This window comes from Neolamprologus multifasciatus, chromosome 15 (genome assembly GCF_963576455.1).
Source record: "Neolamprologus multifasciatus chromosome 15, fNeoMul1.2, whole genome shotgun sequence".
NCBI classification, from domain to species: domain Eukaryota; kingdom Metazoa; phylum Chordata; class Actinopteri; order Cichliformes; family Cichlidae; genus Neolamprologus; species Neolamprologus multifasciatus.
Genome location: NC_140453.1, coordinates 12,336,949 through 12,353,846, shown reverse-complemented (window position 1 = coordinate 12,353,846; position 16,898 = coordinate 12,336,949). Strand labels below are relative to the sequence as shown.

Sequence of the window (16,898 nt, the reverse complement as noted above, 5' to 3'; positions counted from 1 at the left end):
CTCGCAGACTGTGTGGAGCTGCTGGCTGTTTGTGTTCAACCTCTTCGGCCGACTGTCAAAAAAAAAGAAAGCTGGCAAGCGGGGGTTGATCTCGCGGCGGTTACACAGTGCGGGAAATTAACGTTAACTCAAACGCCCCCTGCTCAACGGATTTTACAACGGCTGTTTTTGGCTGGCTTTTACCCACAGTCATGTGATTGTAACGTAAAACCCCTAACCGGAAAACACCGACGGACGACCCTCTCTCCGCTGCCAACGAATGCAGCGTTTACAAGGAACAGTTGAAGCTGCTGCGAGCCCAGAGGACGGACGAGTCTCCGGTAACAAACAAACAACGGCGACACGGCAAACTCCGCCAATTTAAGGAGCGCGCAGGTACGGTTGTTTTTAGCGACATACCAGCCAGTTCGTTTACTTGTGTTGTAAAATTAGTGCGCTACTCGTGTGTGCTTCGGCTAATACTGTAATTGTCACGGGGAAGTTAAAAGAAACGCGTTCGTGACCAGCCCCATCCCCCTTGCGTCGCTCGCTCTCTTTCCTCGTATGTGTGTGTTGGCCGCGCGCGTGCGCGCACGTCCGTTTTCTCGCGCTAGCAATAGCAACCGAGAGAGACCCGAGGCAGGGGCAGGACTCAGTCCAAGCGCGCTTGTGTTGTACGCTCCGTCTGGGCTTCTTTATGTACTCGACGTATAATTTTCTGTTCTCTGTAATGAAATGCTTTATTTCTGTAGCGTGTTTACCTTCCTCGCATGCTTCCCTCATGGGCACTTGTACGGTGTATTTTTTTTGGAGAATCTCACTACGGAAGTAACTGTTCCACGTGTCTACATCACAGCGGGGGCGGTGCTACATTGTTACGAACAACTTAGTATTGATTAAGACGTACTCTATTGGCTTTCGAGTTGCTCGATTGCGGTTAAATAGTACTGTTATCTTACAAAATCGCGTAAGTGAAGCCCCAAATTAGACTGCTTTAAGAAAACAGGCGGATTCGGAGGCTCACCGCGATTTCTGGTGTTGCAGAAACCCGCAGCATATAGAAATAAATACTTTTGCAGTTTCTATATATATTATAATCTTACAATCATACCTCCCAATTGACGTTCTTCAGCATTGTCTTTAGGGAACCAAGTGAAAAGGTTATTTATTAAGAAAGAGCAGTCAATTAATGACTGAAGATTCTGATACATTAATGATTTCTGGTTCTCTTGTGGGTTTAGCAGCTATCAAGGACAACATTTGCCTCTGTCGTGTTGCTTTCAGTCTTCCTGTGCTGCTTTGTAAACCGAAAACTAGTGAACATAAAATTAGATATATACACGATGCATGTCACTGTACTCAAAAAGCAACTATGATGTTGTGATAGAGTAGGTACCCAGGATCAGGGCAACTATTAATAAAACCATTCATTGATTGTTAGGTATATAGCAGTGCTGTAAAGAAGACACACAGCTGTAGCACACCTAGATAAAAATAACAACCTAGCAGTCAAACCATAAAAACTATGATGTTCAGTTTTTTTCCATTTATTTTAGAGACATGGTTTGAATTCATGACTGTTTTGGAGACCATGGCGGTTTGGAATTGTGAGGTATTCTGAATAAAAAGGACAGATCGTCACTGACATAGATGGTGTAATATTTTGAGGTTAGATATTTAAGGTAGTGGGGCCCATCTTTACAGGGAAGAGCAGAAGAAATATAAACTGGAACCACAGATTGTTCTGTACTGTTATTTCAGCATGTTAATGTCTAATGTATGATGACCAAATTAGGGCAAAATACTTTTTAAGAAAAGTTATTATTGATTGATTGAGTGATCATTCATTTCACCTGTAATTGACTGTAAGCTGTCTGTTGTGAATGAAGAAAAGTGAGCAGTTTAGCATTGGTGGAGGTTGGATTTAGTGCTGAATTGTAATTCTAGCAAGGTGTATCTACCTAGTGTATATTAATATGTGTGACAGAATCAAAGGTGGTCTATATTATGATTTAGTCTTCTGAGCCTTCTGTGCCAGTTTTTATTGCAGAAACTCTAGCATGTTCCTGGTGTGCTGCAATGCCAGCTTCTTTACACTCTGACCTCTGAAGCAGATGTGCGGAGGGCTTTTGAATGCTTTTTTGTGGTGCTACACATTCTGATCTGTATGAGAAGTTAAGTGGTGAGGTGTCCCTTATTGTCTGCTTGCGTGATGTGGAGAACTGTTGTAGAAAGGAGATCCACATGGTTATCTGCTGAACAGGGCTAGAACCAGTTTGTCTTAGGAATGTGTGTCGATACCCTTAACCCTGGTCATGTGATCGCCCAAAGCCCTCTCAGTCCTCCGGTGACCTAGGGTCAGAAAAAAGCTCATCTCATTGGTTAGATGAAGCCGCAGAGCTCAGAAAGGCTCCTTTAGTTTGAATTCCCTGGACTTACTCAGAACTGAGTACTCCAAAAAGGTAATTGTACACAGACAAGAGCTGCAGATATAGTATATAACAGTTAGTGCACTTTCACTGTAGGACACAGTTTTTAAAAGAGCTCAAATGTGTTATTCAGACCTGAAAATTATATGTGGTTATCTCCTCCAACTTTTAAAGGCTCAAACATAGTGGAAAACTTAACATCAATTTAAAAAGCATGAAATTTCTACCTACCAGGATGTCATTTGAGGCCCTTTGACTGAATTTTTTTGTGTCAATGTTTGTTTGTAGTATGGTGATATAATTTTTAATTTCTCCATTAAATATTCTGAGTGGAAACCTTTTTCAGAATTATGTATTAATTAAAAAAAGTTTTTGTATATGTTCCTCTCTCACACATTTAGTAGATGAGTTTCCTGTTATAGGAATTTAAATGCAATTTAAAGGTGTATTTTTGTTAAAATAGATTTATCATTTGATGGATATATATCCATCACCATAGAAACACAGCCTTTGTTAGACATTTTGCAATTTTCATGATTAGGTTTTGTTGTTTTCTCATCAGCTCAGGGTAGCGTTTTTGAGACTGCCATTAGAAGTCAGTTAGGGACTCTGAGTACAAAGCTAGTTTGAAAACTTCAAAGGCACCCATATCAGTCTGGATAAAATTGATTAAAAGTGTCTGGTCTCTGAAGTTCATTCAGAACAAGAATATTTTTCCATGCGTCTGATGTTCTGGATGAAATTTAAATAAGAAGCCAACTTGTTTTTCCCACGTCTACCAATGTACAACCCTCAATATCCACAGAAGTTCAATACAGTAAGCCAATCAGATTAAGATGTTTGGATTTGCTAAATCATACCGTTGATAAGCATGCGTTTCTGTGAATTATTGCTTGAGAAATGATCTCCAGTGTCACTAAATGATTCTTTATGGTTGCGTTAAGTTAGCCTTTACAGGGTCGTTAGATCTCCACCGTCAGCCTAACTCTTTGTGGTCACAATACACTCTGGTCTGCTTCCAGACAGGAAACTTACTGTCGCTTGTGTCTGTGTGTGTTTTTGTGCGTCTTTGTGCAGGTTGAAGAATGGAGTTGGCCAACCATGGTCTTATCCTGCTGCAGCAGCTTAACGCTCAGAGAGAGTTTGGCTTCCTGTGCGACTGCACCGTGGCTATAGGAGATGTCTTCTTCAAAGCCCACAAAGCCGTCCTTGCTGCCTTCTCCAACTACTTTAGAATGCTCTTCATTCACCAAGACAGGTATAGCGGGAGAGTACTAATAGTTGTATCAGAGAAATAGCTCAGAAGTCCCTCAGTGATGACTATCTGCATTCAGACAGAATAATGCAGATGTAAAATGAAAAAACAAAACAAAAAAAAACGTGATAAACAACTTGTTACGGGTTTTTAATTATTCAGACATCAGGAGTCCTCGCTTGAATCTGTTGTCTTTCCTGCTGAAAACTGAAACTTGTTGCAGCATTTTGCTGTTGCTTTTTAAAAAAAAACAACTCAGGTATCATTTGATGTTAACTGACCATATTCTGTATGTATTTTAGTGACTGTGTGCGTCTTAAGGCTACGGACATACAGCCAGATATCTTCAGCTACCTCCTCAACCTGATGTACACAGGCAAACTTGCCCCACAGCTCATAGACCCTGCACGACTGGAGCAGGGGGTCAGATTCCTGCACGCCTATCCACTCCTGCAGGAGGCAAGCCAGTCTGTGTATTCCCACCCCGAGCAAAGTATCAACCTCTCAACCTCTCTCTATGGCATCCAGATCTCTGACCAACAGGTTGCGCTGTCGGCCAGACTGCCCAGTCGGCAGAATCTCTCTTCACCCTTTGATACCGAGCAGGGGAGCTCAGAAGGAAAGTATCCAGCCACGCCGCCTATTAGTTCATATACAAATTCCTTACCACCCAAGCAAGCTTCCTCACCCCCAGATATGGAGGCTTCAACTAGTGGTGCAAAGCCTATGGTTGAGGACGGGGTAATGGATATCCTAAGTCCAGACGGTTCGTCAGCACGTGCCATCCTCCATGTAAAGCCCAGCATAATGAAGCGGAGTTCCTCCTTTAGGAAGCATTACTCCTGCCATCTCTGCAGGAGTCGATTTACCCAGAGAAGTCTCCTGCGAGAGCACCTCCTGCAGCACACACAGGCTCTTCAGCAGACCTCGACTGAGCCCAGCAATTCACTCTCACCTGTCATAACTAAAGAGCACGGCTTACCAGCTGAGGGAGTTCTAAAGGGAAACAAGGCTGGGTCAAGTGGCTCGGTTGCACCGACAACGGTCGAGATCATTAGCGACAGTGAGCAAACCCCTGTTTCAGGTACCAATTCAGACTCTCCTCGAGCAGAGGTGTCCACTTCCAGCTGGGGAGTGGGAGGGTTAAATTCTCAGGCCGATACGCCTCCTCCTTCAGATATCGCGGACATCGACAACCTGGAGAACACAGACGTGGACCGGGAAGTGAAGCGACGGAAGTACGAGTGCTCCACTTGTGGCCGCAAGTTTATTCAGAAGAGCCACTGGCGCGAACACATGTACATCCACACAGGAAAGCCTTTCAAATGCAGCACTTGTGGCAAGAGCTTTTGCCGTGCCAACCAGGCAGCCCGGCACGTATGCTTAAACCAGGGGGCCGACACATACACCATGGTGGACCGGCAGAGTATGGAGCTGTGCGCTGCAGGTGACGACAGCAACCAGATGGAGGCGATGTTTATGGGCTCATCGAAGCCTTACAAGTGTAACATTTGTGCAACTACCTTCTCTAGCCCCAATGAGGTGATCAGACATCTGTGTTTCACCCAAGGGGGATTAGTGGGGCTGCAGGGAAACTCGGGTGCAGGTGCGCTGCTCCCACGTGAAGAATTTTCCAAAGATGAAGGCTCAGATTTGTCCAACTCTGTTACCCCACTAGAACCCATAAAGACTGAGGAAATCCTCGTAGAATAGTGCCAAGGCTTGTGCTTCTCTCCTGTTTTTGAAAAAAAAAAAAGTGTGTTATCTAAATTATGTTCAATAGGTAAGCTAAAGGTGAAGATAGTCAAGTGGCGTATGTTTGAGGCTCTCTTAAACTTTATTTTTTTAAAGGTGCAGTGTTTAGGCTCGATAAAACAATGTTTAAAGTAAATACGCTTGCTCTGTTTGGAAGAAAATCAAATACGTGACATTTGGCTTGAGGCTTGACTACCACTGTTTTGTGTTATCATTTAATTGTTAGCGCACATTGGTATTATATCTGACATGTTAGGGTGTACCACACTCTCATGAGCTACTATTGTGGTGAGGCAGTTTCTTCTCTATAAAAGGAAGAGGAAGCCGAGGCAGTTCCGGAGGAGACAGCATGTTGCAAGATGAGTTGCCTGTGCTAAATTTGTGAGAGGTGCAAAGTTCTAACAATTCCTCTGGACGTGCACAGTAGAGTCGCTTCTACATGTCCATAAATGAGAGGCTGATTTCACAGATCAGGCATAAGAATTTCCGGCTAAAAGCACACAAACCTGAGACAATCTGCGCTCTTATTTGAGTAGATTCTTAATATGCATCAAACTACATTTGTCTTCCATTAGTCTACTTGTGAGGGCTTGGCAGATTGAACACCTCGACATGTAATCATTAATTCTCAGCAACGATTTAGTTTCCTTTTTGTTCTGCGGACTGTGATTGAGGTTCCTGCGTCAGTCCTGTCACGCCACATTAAAGCACAATTTCTTTTCGTAATACGTGTTTGGCCACTGAGGAAAAAGTCACAGGGAACACATTTCATCTGTCTACAGTTGTGCTGCTTGATTCGACTCATCTTTCTTGCTGTGTGTGAGTGTGTGTGAGACATATTGTATAACTTTTTAATAACTAGGTTCTGATTTGAAAAAGCAACATGATCCATTCAGACACCCATACCTAGATGGAAGGCTGTCCTGTACAATATTTTGCATCTTGTCTTTACAATTAGCCTGGGTCATCTTCTAAAAATCCTTATAATATTTGTTTGTAATGTTTTTATTATTATTTTATATACTCTGCTATACTTACAAAGACTACATTGTATTGAAAAGATTTATGTATACTAGTTGAAAAATTGCTTTTCAAAAACACACACATAAGGATGACCGTAATAAATATCTTTCTCCAAAAATTAGGCTGTGATTTAAAAATTAGGTTTTAAGCCTCCTTAACTTGCCAACTTAGTGCTCACTTTTGATATATTTTAAAAATCATTTTGTGAAAAGGGAATTTATTTGGGAAGTTGAAGGGTTGTTTTGTTTTTTAGTTGTTTGTTTTCTGTTCTTTAGTTCTGTCCACATTAGAAAAAAGTAGTGGCACCAGCAATTGTGATTCATAGAAAAACTTTGGGCTTGTTCAAGCTGACAGTGGGATATAGGAAGAGTTTTGATTAACGTGAAGTTTGCAAGATATACGAAGTAACAGGGTTATGTAATTATATGGAATTATAAAATGTGCTTTTCACCAATTCTTTGGGATATCCAAACACTTTGTATGTACTACTGATGACTGGAACTTGTGAGACATCTTTTGAATAAGTGTGGAATAAATGTGAAGCTAGGAAAAGTTTTTACTCCTTACATAATTTCTCATCCTCGAGTATAATAAGCTCCACTGCTGTAAATTAAATGATAAAGTTGTTAACAAGCGTATATTTTCATTTCTCTATTTCAGAACTGAACTTTATTTTAACTGTGATTAAAAAATCTACTCGTAGAAATATCTTTAATTTCTGTTCTTTTTTTTCTTTTTTTCAGTATTGCAATGAAGTCAGTGCAGGGCGGCGTGTAAACATGTCTCTCCAAAAGGAAATTACTTGTTACAAAATTGCGTTTTTTACTTTACTTTTAATATAATCTGTGCTTCCAAATTTCTCCAGTTTTCTCCAATTTTTCCCGTATTCTCTTTCAAAGTATTTCCATACCATTTCTCAAGAGGGTACAAAAACAGAAGCATACTGCACGTACTGTTATCTTGCTCCATGATACAGTATAGTGGTGGTGGTAGTAGAGATGAATTTTAACCCTTTAGAAATATGGGGAGAAACTACAACTGCCAACTAAGGCACACAAAAGTTACACTGCCCGTGTTGTAAATGCATTATTTTAGTAATTAATGAAAATACTAAAAATGCTCATCTCTAGTGTGTTTAACATGCTTAGTCTGTTGATAGAGCAGTTTTCTTTTACCCCCAGCTTAAAATTTGCTTCAATCTGTTTTTCCTTCCTGAGTAGCAGAAAGCAGTCGTTGCTTTGATGCAGTTAGCCCAGCCATGAGCTAGATGGAGCTGTTTCTCTTCGCTCAGCCCGAATGAAGGGGAACGCTTTCAAACTTAAACACTTAATTTATACCAATCTGACTGTGTGGTTGCCAATGACATAAACGACCTATTTTGCCAGGAGTTGTCTTCATGTCAAGTTTAGTTATCATAAAAGCACAAATGTCTGTGAATATGTACTAGTGCAAATATTCAGTCTTCTAACAGGGAGCGGTTCTTGCATGACTGTCTCAAGTGAGGCAGTTGAAATGCTGTACTACTGACTTTTATTTCTCTGAGCTACATTGATGTACAGAAAAATGCACAGTTTAAAAAAAAAGGAGAAAAAAAAGATTAACCCTCCCCAAGGTTGAAATTGTGCTTTAGACACATCGGTCTTGTAACTGAACGGATGTGTTTGTGTGTCTCAGGAAGATGAAATTTTTTGTCTTTTCCGTTTGCTGGTTTTGAGATGATAATTTCAGTGAGGACTCCCCCCAACCTAACCCATGAAACCTGACTGCAAACAATGTTAGTCCCCCCCCCCCCCCCCCCGTGCCCATCAGACACCTACTGTGATCAATCTGTATTCTCAGGAATGTGAGTAACTTTTCTGTATAAACTTTTTTTTTTCTGTGAAGAAAGAACAATAAAAACATTTCTTTTTTGATGATTTTGTCTTGTTTTCCCCACCAGCAGAACTTCTGGATGACACATTTTATGTCACTACTACTGATTTACCAGAAATGCATAATCATCCAAGTCCCAAGAATGGATGTGTCATTTTCAGTGAGAAATGCTTTGTGAAACATCCAAGTGATAAAACATGTCGCTCGCTGAAAACGCCACATCCAGATGAACAGAATTAACTTTCTGGGGTTCCATCGTAGAAGATTTGAATAAGAATTTTTAACTGTAGACTTGTTACCACTGATTTTAAGTATAGTTCTTGTGTAATTTGAATACTTCAGTCTTTTTTCCCAGTTTTCCTTCAAAAATGGCTTCATGACAGCCACCTTTTTACTAAGATCACTTCTGATAAGGCTTCAATGAACATTAGATGGATCAACTGAAGAGCTGGCTTAAGACTTTTGCACATTATTATACCAAAGTGTATTTATGCACTCTTCATAAACACTAAATATTGTTGTTACCCAATGGTGAGTCATCATGATTTAAAGTATTCACGCTACACACCGTTTTTCTCTAACTTTATTGAATGAAATATAGACAAGTTTCTGAATCCTTACTATTAACAGCTTGGGAAATATAAAAGACATGCTACATGAATATTATGCTAAATGCCTGCAGGTTAATCATTAATATTACAACAATATGATTTAAGTACATACAGTAGGTATACAATCTGTACAAATGTTAACAGGTTCACAGTTAAGAGTGTTACAAAAAGCAGGGAGGACTGAAGGTGGGCGGGTGCCCCTAAATGCTTAATATGCAATATGCTGCAATAGCAAAAGTCTTTAGTTCGCCGTTTTCTTTTTAAATCACTTGTTTTACATAAAGCAAATATCGCTAATGTGACAGGCCCTCTGGGGTCAAAGCAAAGTGAAGTGGTGACCTAGATAATGGTCCAGACTTCCTGATCCTTGACTTGTTTGGCAATAAAGCTGAGTGAAAGGGGAGCCTTCAGAGCACCTAGCATCACCCACTAAATTAAACTGATTGGATAATAGAACTCACATCTGAAGAGGTTCCTTTTTTTATTTTTAATTAACTGTTCAGGAGTTGTGACCAATAGGAAAGCGATTACTTTGGTGGTGAAACTGCATCACAGGGATGACGCAGATATTCAGAAATCATCTGCCAATAAATCTCCAAAACAGGCCCCGAATTTTGACTCAGTTTTGAGTTTTGATGCCCAAATCAAAGTAGCTGAGTAGAGGCTTTGGGAATCTAATTGGATGCAACTGATTTCCTATCCTGTGAGCAATGGAAACCACGACTCCCTGATTTATCCTAACTTGATTTGGCTTTTAAATTAAGAGTAAAATGAGCTATTGTTTTTAATTTATGGTACCACGCTTTATTGATCAACCTCTTGGTCTACCATCCTCCCTGGTGCCAGTTTGTTGACCCTGAGCGACCATGCGTGGTGAACAAGCGCAGATCAAGTCAAAACTGGACGATGATGATCTCACACTTTACCAACCTTTAGTTAATATATAGCTGAAGTTAAAAAGAAAATGACACCAATGAGTGAAGACTAATGGGCTGCAGTGCTTTTTGTAGGCAGCAGAGGGCGTTAACATTTCATTTCAAATGTAAATATAGTGCAGCAGAGAAAGTGTTAAACTGCTTCACATCAATTAGACATATTTCACAGAGTAAGTCAGAAAACAGGGTCATTAAACACTGCAGACAAGTGCAAGTGTTTCATAAATGCACAAAAGTGCCATCAATATTCTTTGCACTGTTTACTGCATGCCTGTGTCACAGTATCAGATGAGGTGGTTTTAATAGTATTTTATTGTATTATTACATGAAACAATGAGTAACAATGTGTTTTTACAGTAAACCAGGCAGTGATTGTTTTCTTATCGACTTTGAGCTGCATTTTGATCGGGGTGTCGAGTGGCGAAGGACAAACTGTGACAAGAGAATGTGGCAAAAGTCAAACATGTGATGCATTTCTGAAAAGTATCATCATACTCTCTGCCCCTACTGCTTGTTTTCTCTGCCAGAGGAATAACACTTGTACCATGGCTTGCTACAAATCCTAATAACCTTTGAAAATGACAGTTAAAGCTGTGATATACTAAGCACTTGTAAGTGTGTAACACTTTCACATTTGTTTTGGTAAATTCTGATCATCCAGATACATTTAGTAAGAAATACTGTAGACGTGGGCATCTAACTTTAAAGTCTGCTTTCTTATGTTGCTCAAAAATACCTGTTATATCACAGCTTAATATTAGAAATTAAAAAACAGGCAACAAAGTCCATACAATAACAAAACAGAGCAAAGTAAAGAAAAAAATAAAGACCTAGGAGTGAATGAAAGAATAATCAAGATATAAATACAATTTACAGGATATTAATCCATCTCGTCACTTTCTAAGACCATCTTACTCTTCCTTCTTTTCACATACACGCACGCACGCACATATGCACAGAAACACACTCAGCCGGGTTGCTGACTCTTGCGGTGTGCAACAAGGGCAATGGAAAGTCTCTGGGACACTGTAGATACACTGCACTGACTACAAGCCAGATGGGATGCTTCTGGGGCACAAGACATGCATGAGTGTGTGTTTGTGAAAGTGTGAGTGAGTGGGTGGGGTGAGGGTGCAACAGTGGGTCGTCACTTGCGGTGACAGGGCTGCAGGACGGGGTTGGAATACAGGTGGGAGGGCAGCTGGAGAGAATGGCGGTGCTGTTGCTCTTCTCTCTGGGCGGGATGGCCGAGGTCGTTCTCAGCATGTTCTCCCAGAGCAGCTTCTTTTTGTCTCTTACTGTCTCTCTCTTTCTCTCCCTCATCACTCATGTCCTGGTCCAGACAGTGCGTCTCCCAGGCATCAGTCGCCTCCTTTCTGCTGCAGTGGAGAAGCACATAAAACCTATATTAGCAAGAAGAAATGGCTGGATCTTGTCTTCTGTTATCAGGGAACTATTTATATTACATCATTAAATAAAATCTTCCGAATATCATCTTAAAGCTGTGTTAAATGTGGCTGAATTAGCATTAGCATCATATTGTTTATCTCCCGTTTCTGTTCCTGCCCAGCCTCTTGCATTGCTTAATACATATTTAAGCGAACTACGCCCAGTTTCCCCCTTGTCCTCGTATCTGGTCGTATCAGGTAACATCACACTGTATTTCGAAAACTGTGCTCACTATAAGAGGATAATTCAGTTAAAACTGAAAAGAAAAATGCCTGCTCTTTGAAGCTTTGTAATTGAGTCTAGTAAATGCATACTCCGACATGGTTTCTTGACTCCATACTGAGCCTGCCATAGAAGAAAAACAGAAGGAGGGAGCGGAGGAATCATAATCAGCCTTTCAGCACAAGTTCATCTGCCCCTCACACACACACCACTTCCCTTTAAGACCTACAAAGAAGGGGTCAACGGCGGCATTCCTGCTTTGATATCAAAGGTCCCCTGGTTACTCATAGCCTGAACAAAAGCTTTTTCATCTGGTGAGAGTGCAAATCCCCTCCCCTACTCCCTAATAAAAGCAGGACCCATTGATGTTTTTTTTTAAAAAGCCACTATGAGAAGATTGTTTGATAGGCCAACAAAGGAATTTTGTAAATAACTACGCTTAAAAAGAAAAAAATCTCAAGTTTTGAGATACTATTAGTACAGAAGCTACTTAAAGTTCTGAGACAGTCAAACAGACAATATAACAGTGCTGAAAGATTAGCCTCACCTGCTCATGATGCTGCTGTGATCTCTGTGGACACAGGCTCAATCTCCTTCACAGCCTCCTCGATCACCTCAATCACCTGCGCCATCACTTCTGCACACTTTGACTGTGTTTTCTCGGTCTCCGATGTGCCAGCTGCGTCCTCCGCTGCATTTATCGCTTGAGGTTCTTCCTCCAGCACTGGGAGCTTCTCGCTTCCACTGCTCTTGGGTGGTGCGTTGGTGTCTTGAGCTGCAGGACCGTTGCTGTCGAACTCTTCAACGGCCTCTTCTTCGATTGATGGTTCCTCAACCACAAGCGCTGTCTGCAGGACCACTTGGATGGGCATGTGGACTTCAAGCACTTTCTCTTTCCTTTCCTCTGAGGGAGCTTCAGGCTTGGTTTCCTCTGATTGTGATTCCACCTTTTCAGGAGCTTCTTCCTGATCTTTGCTCTGTACCTCCTTGACCTGTGCAGGCTCTTCACTTTCCTGACTCTCTTCCTTTACCTGTCCTGCTTCTTCTGTTTTAAGCATTTTCTCACTTACTTTAATCTCTGCATCTTGCTTTTGACCCTCTTCTGGTTTCTTTTCCACCTCTTCAAGATTCTCAGTGACCTCGATTGGGATAGCATCAATGACCTGAATGGCAACATTGAGTGGCTGAGGTGACTTTGTTACTGGTTTTTCACAGACGATGGGAACAGGGGTCTCAGTGACAACTGGTGCGTCGGCTGCGATGTTGATCTCGTTTTCTGTTGTTGCTATTGCCTGGACTGGTGTTGGGATGGCGGCTGATGGAGTGGGAGGCTTCTTTGGCTCAGGTACATATTCTGAAACTTTATCTACAGCATCCTGAATGACAGTCTGAGCAATCGCCATGCTCTGAACCTCAATTTCACTGACCTGTTGGACTTCCTCCTTGATTTCCTCTGTCTTCTCGCTGGCCTGCTTAGCAAGTGAACTGATCACTGGCTCTACTATTGGGGTGACAGCAGCCTCTGCGGTCTTTGCAACCTCCTTTGTGGTTTCCTGCGAGTTGAACTGTTCAGCATCGGCTACTTTAGACTCTGAGGCACTTTCTGTGGCCGCCGCCTTCTCTGCTTCCACACTGACTGGAGCCACAAGGACAACTGTATCTATGATAACAGGAACCGCCTCACTTGGAAGAACTACAGGAATGGGCGGGTCAGTCTCTTCTGTGATGGTGGCCTTTGTGGTTTCACATATGTCTGATGACATCTCTGCAGCTGTAGCCTGAAACACCTCTTGTACAGGGATATTTTCTTCAGTGGCAGCAAAGTGCTCCATTTCCATTTCCACTTCCTTGGTCTCTACAGTTACCTCAGAGACTTCAACACTTTGGGCGCAGATAACCGCTTCGGAGGTCGGAGCAATGGGACTGACTAGCACAGTTTTAGGGGAGTTCTCGCTTACTGTGGTGGGCTGAAGGACCTCAGACTCCTCTGTGACAGTGTTCACGACTCCAACCTTCTCAATCTCCGGTTCTTGACACAAGCTGGCAACTTGAATAGGTCCATCACTCTCTGAACTTTCAACAGCAACTTCAAGTTCAGTGGGTTCTAGTTGCTGCACTTGGGCCGTCAACACTGGGTCTTCTGTGAATACTGCTTCCACTGTAGGCGGGTCCAACTCTTCCACTGACACCTCAGAGCACAGAGAATCACGGATCACCGCCACAGTCTCTACCAGAGGCTGTGCAGGCTTCTCCAGAGCTACTTTGGCGATTTCCTTGGTGCCGAGGCCAGTGCAGATAGCCATGGCGTCATCGTGAGTATGTGGCTCGAGGATGGTATTTGTTGTGGCCTTGGCACTGTCAATCGGTGGTTCAGGCTCCGTCTTTTCAGCAGCTACCTCTAATCGTACATCTTCTACAGCCACACATGTCTGGGACGGGATTTCACTGATTTGGGACTCAAGACCCTGCATAACCTCTTTTGCGTTCTCTGACTTGGGTGTCTGAGGAACAGGGGTGGTTGCAGCAGCTGGAGCTGGATCGACAGGCTTGACCTCAGCGATGGAGAGTCGGCGACCTGTGCGTCCTGGGGGTTTAGGTAGCATGGCTGGGTCCTCAGTTTCATCCTCTGCGATGTCAGTATCAATAGACTTTGGTGTAGCAGCATTCTCTGCTTCCTCTGGGATATCACTCAGCTGATCGTGTTTATCAGCAGCGTCTTCAACATCGGCCGGGATCCACGAAGGGGATCTGTCTTCAGATGACACCTTAATCTGGACAGGAGCTGGTTCTGCCTGTGCCTCGGGTTCAGCTTCGACTTGTGCATCGTACTCTGAAAGAGGAACCACAGCTGGAGTTTCAGAGTCCTCCTCTCCTGAGCTCTGGTCAGTGGAAGATTGTTTTTCAACCTTCTTCTTCTTGCGTCCTGGGAAGAATCTTCTCAGAGAGAAGGATGACTCATCTTTTGGTGCTTCACTGTCAGACTGGACTTGCTCTGCGGACTCGTCAGACTTTTCCTCACTTTTGGCCTTGTTCTTTGGCATAACCATGCGTTTTAGGGTACCCCAGGTAGACTCTCTTTCAGGGGGGCTGGGCAAAGGTTCAGGTGAAGAAACTGGTTCACCTTCAGTGTCAGTTGCAGCCTCTGTTTTACCCTCCTTTTCTGCTTCTGCTGTTGCTGGTGTTTCCTCTTCAATCTTGGTCTCATCATCATCGGAATCAGAGGTCTTCCTGCCCCTCTTCTTGGGTCCACCCATACACATTAGAGCTTCCCAGGAAACAGAGGTGTCCATTTTCTTTTTGGGCTCTTCAGTGCTGCTGAGCAGCTTCTCAGTGGTTTCAGTCTTTGGCTCTTCCTCAGAGGGCTTATCTTCTTTAGCTTCTTCCTCAACACTCTTATCTGCTAATGCAGCACTCTCAGAAGAGGACAGGGTGGCCGACTTGGCTGGCTTCTCCGCAGCTGCTTCATCTTCACTCTCTGATGATCTCTTTACACGCTTCTTTGGCGTCACCAGTTTCTTGAAGGAGGACCAGGCCATGATGCCCTCCTTTTTCTTTTCTCCATCAGATCCAACTTCACCTTCAGTCTCTTGGCTAGACTCATTCTGGGTCACCTCCACAGCAATAACATGCTCTCCCGACTCCTCTGGAGATGAGGGCCCACTATCAGTTTTAGGAGCTTCTGCTGGCTCTGTGGAGGCCTGGAGCTGCTCAGCCGCCTGCTCCCCAGACTCAGTGAGCTTGGCCTCAGTATCTTTCTTGGTTTTCGGTTTCTTAGTTGAGAGCTTCTTTAGGCCAGCTCCAGTGAAGAGCTTTTTCAGGGGGCTTCCTTGAGGCTTTGCCTTCTCCTGAGATGACAGCAGCTCAGCCTCAGATGTCACTTCAGTTGGAGCTTTCTCCTCCACTCCTGTGGGAGGTTCTGCTTTTTGCTCTTCTTGTTTTACCTCATCATTAGTTGTTTCTGCAACAGCAGGGGTTTCAGCGGTGACCTCGGGCTCTGGATGATCTTCTGATTTTGATTCCTGTGGGGTAATCGCTGCCTCTTCCTTGGGCTCAGATTTTTCCTCCACAGCAGCCTCTGACACTTCCTCCTCGGTTTCCTTTTCTGTCACATCTTTGACCTCCTTTTCTTCGACAGCAGTAACAGTTTCCTCGGATTTAGCAGTCTCCTCCTCAGTAGCCACCTCGTTGACCTCCTCCTCTTTTGGCTTCTTTATGCTCGCTTTCTTTCGCAGGTTAGAGAAAAGACCTCCACTGAAGAACTTCCTGAAAGGGGACATGGCAGCCTCCTGAGGTGGTGAAGTGCTCTCACCTTCCTTCTCAGCTCCTTCCTCCTTGACTGCTTCGTCAACAGCTTCAGCAGCAGCAGCACCTTCAGGCGTGGCTTCAGTGGTTTCAGCTTTTTCAGTTTCTGTAGTGACTTCAACAGCAGCTGCCTCTGCATCAGCCTCCTTTTCTTCAGCCGTGCTTTTCTCATCAATAGCAGGAGCCTTCTCTTTCTCCTTCTCCTCCTCTTCCTTCGCAGGCTCATCTGTCCCACTGCTCTCCTCTCCTTCTTTATCTTTGACTGTCAGGAGCTTCACAGGGTCTTTCTCCTCACTCTTGTCCTTCTTGAGGGTGAACTTAAAGCCCACAAAGCGGAAGATCTTCTTGAAACCAACTTCACTTGCATCGTCAGGTTGTTCCTCCGGAGCCTTCTCCTCAGCAGCTGAAATATCATTTGCATCGGGGGCCTCTTTATCAACTTTTTCTCCATTTACTTGAGGGGTCACTTCATCCTGGATGGTGTCCATGGTCTCAGTAGCGTCCTCCTTCTGACCCACAGACACCCCATCTGGCTGGCCAACTGAGAGCACAAGAGAAGAGAAAGAACTTTCTGTAAGATGTTGATCAAATCTCTCACTGGACTTTACTACTTGTCTCTGTCTACAGAAAAAAAAATCACAAATAACATTCCCATGACATTGATATAAAGCTACAATAGGCAATATTCAATTTAACAAATTCAGGTTATGTTGAGGAAATCAAATTATTGGCTGAGGCAGCATAAATTATTCAGCATTCCATAAAAATCTCTGAGGAGATGACCCAGTAAAAACAATAAAAAGTTTTATATCTTCAACAAAACTCTCACCCCCATCTGCAGAAAAAAGACGTTAAACAGAAAGCATTTGCAGAGATCATATTTTACTACTAAATTGCAATCTGCTCCCATTAATCCTTCGCTACGTAAACATGCCAAAGAAATGGCATTGACGTAAAAAGGAAAAGGTTTGACATAGAAAAATAAAGAACAGTGATCCCCAAATGGAAATTAATTGGAAGTGTTGTGCAAGCAATCCTTCAACAATTTGCAGATTATTGTCCAGAA

General features: G+C 43.0%; 2 protein-coding genes across 5 annotated transcripts in view; one reads left to right on the top strand and one right to left on the bottom strand.

The window, feature by feature from the left end:
• Positions 1-123: 123 nt before the first annotated feature.
• Positions 124-10,649, top strand: zbtb2b (zinc finger and BTB domain containing 2b). Its single transcript, XM_085131881.1, has 3 exons — positions 124-375; positions 3,486-3,666; positions 3,966-10,649. The coding sequence occupies exons 2-3, from the start codon at positions 3,494-3,496 to the stop codon at positions 5,374-5,376; spliced, it is 1,584 nt and encodes a 527-aa protein (XP_084988007.1). The 5' UTR covers positions 124-375; positions 3,486-3,493; the 3' UTR covers positions 5,377-10,649.
• The window catches only part of akap12b (A kinase (PRKA) anchor protein 12b), a 55,811-nt gene continuing 47,796 nt past the window's right edge, over positions 8,884-16,898 (bottom strand). For 3 of the 4 annotated variants that reach the window (XM_085131869.1, XM_085131871.1, XM_085131872.1), the window contains 2 exons: positions 12,078-16,373; positions 8,884-11,238 (listed from right to left, as the gene is read on the bottom strand). In XM_085131869.1, the coding sequence (XP_084987995.1) occupies positions 12,082-16,373 (4,292 nt within the window). In that variant the 3' untranslated portion in view covers positions 8,884-11,238; positions 12,078-12,081. The remainder of the gene's footprint in view (positions 11,239-12,077; positions 16,374-16,898) is intronic. The other variant, XM_085131870.1, reaches the window with a different exon arrangement.

Coding starts and splice junctions, on each gene's coding strand:
- zbtb2b (XM_085131881.1), top strand. CDS start 3,494: ATGGAGTTGGCCAACCATGGTCTTATCCTGCTGCAGCAGCTTAACGCT. Junction 3,667..3,965: donor CTCTTCATTCACCAAGACAG/GTATAGCGGGAG, acceptor TATGTATTTTAG/TGACTGTGTGCGTCTTAAGG.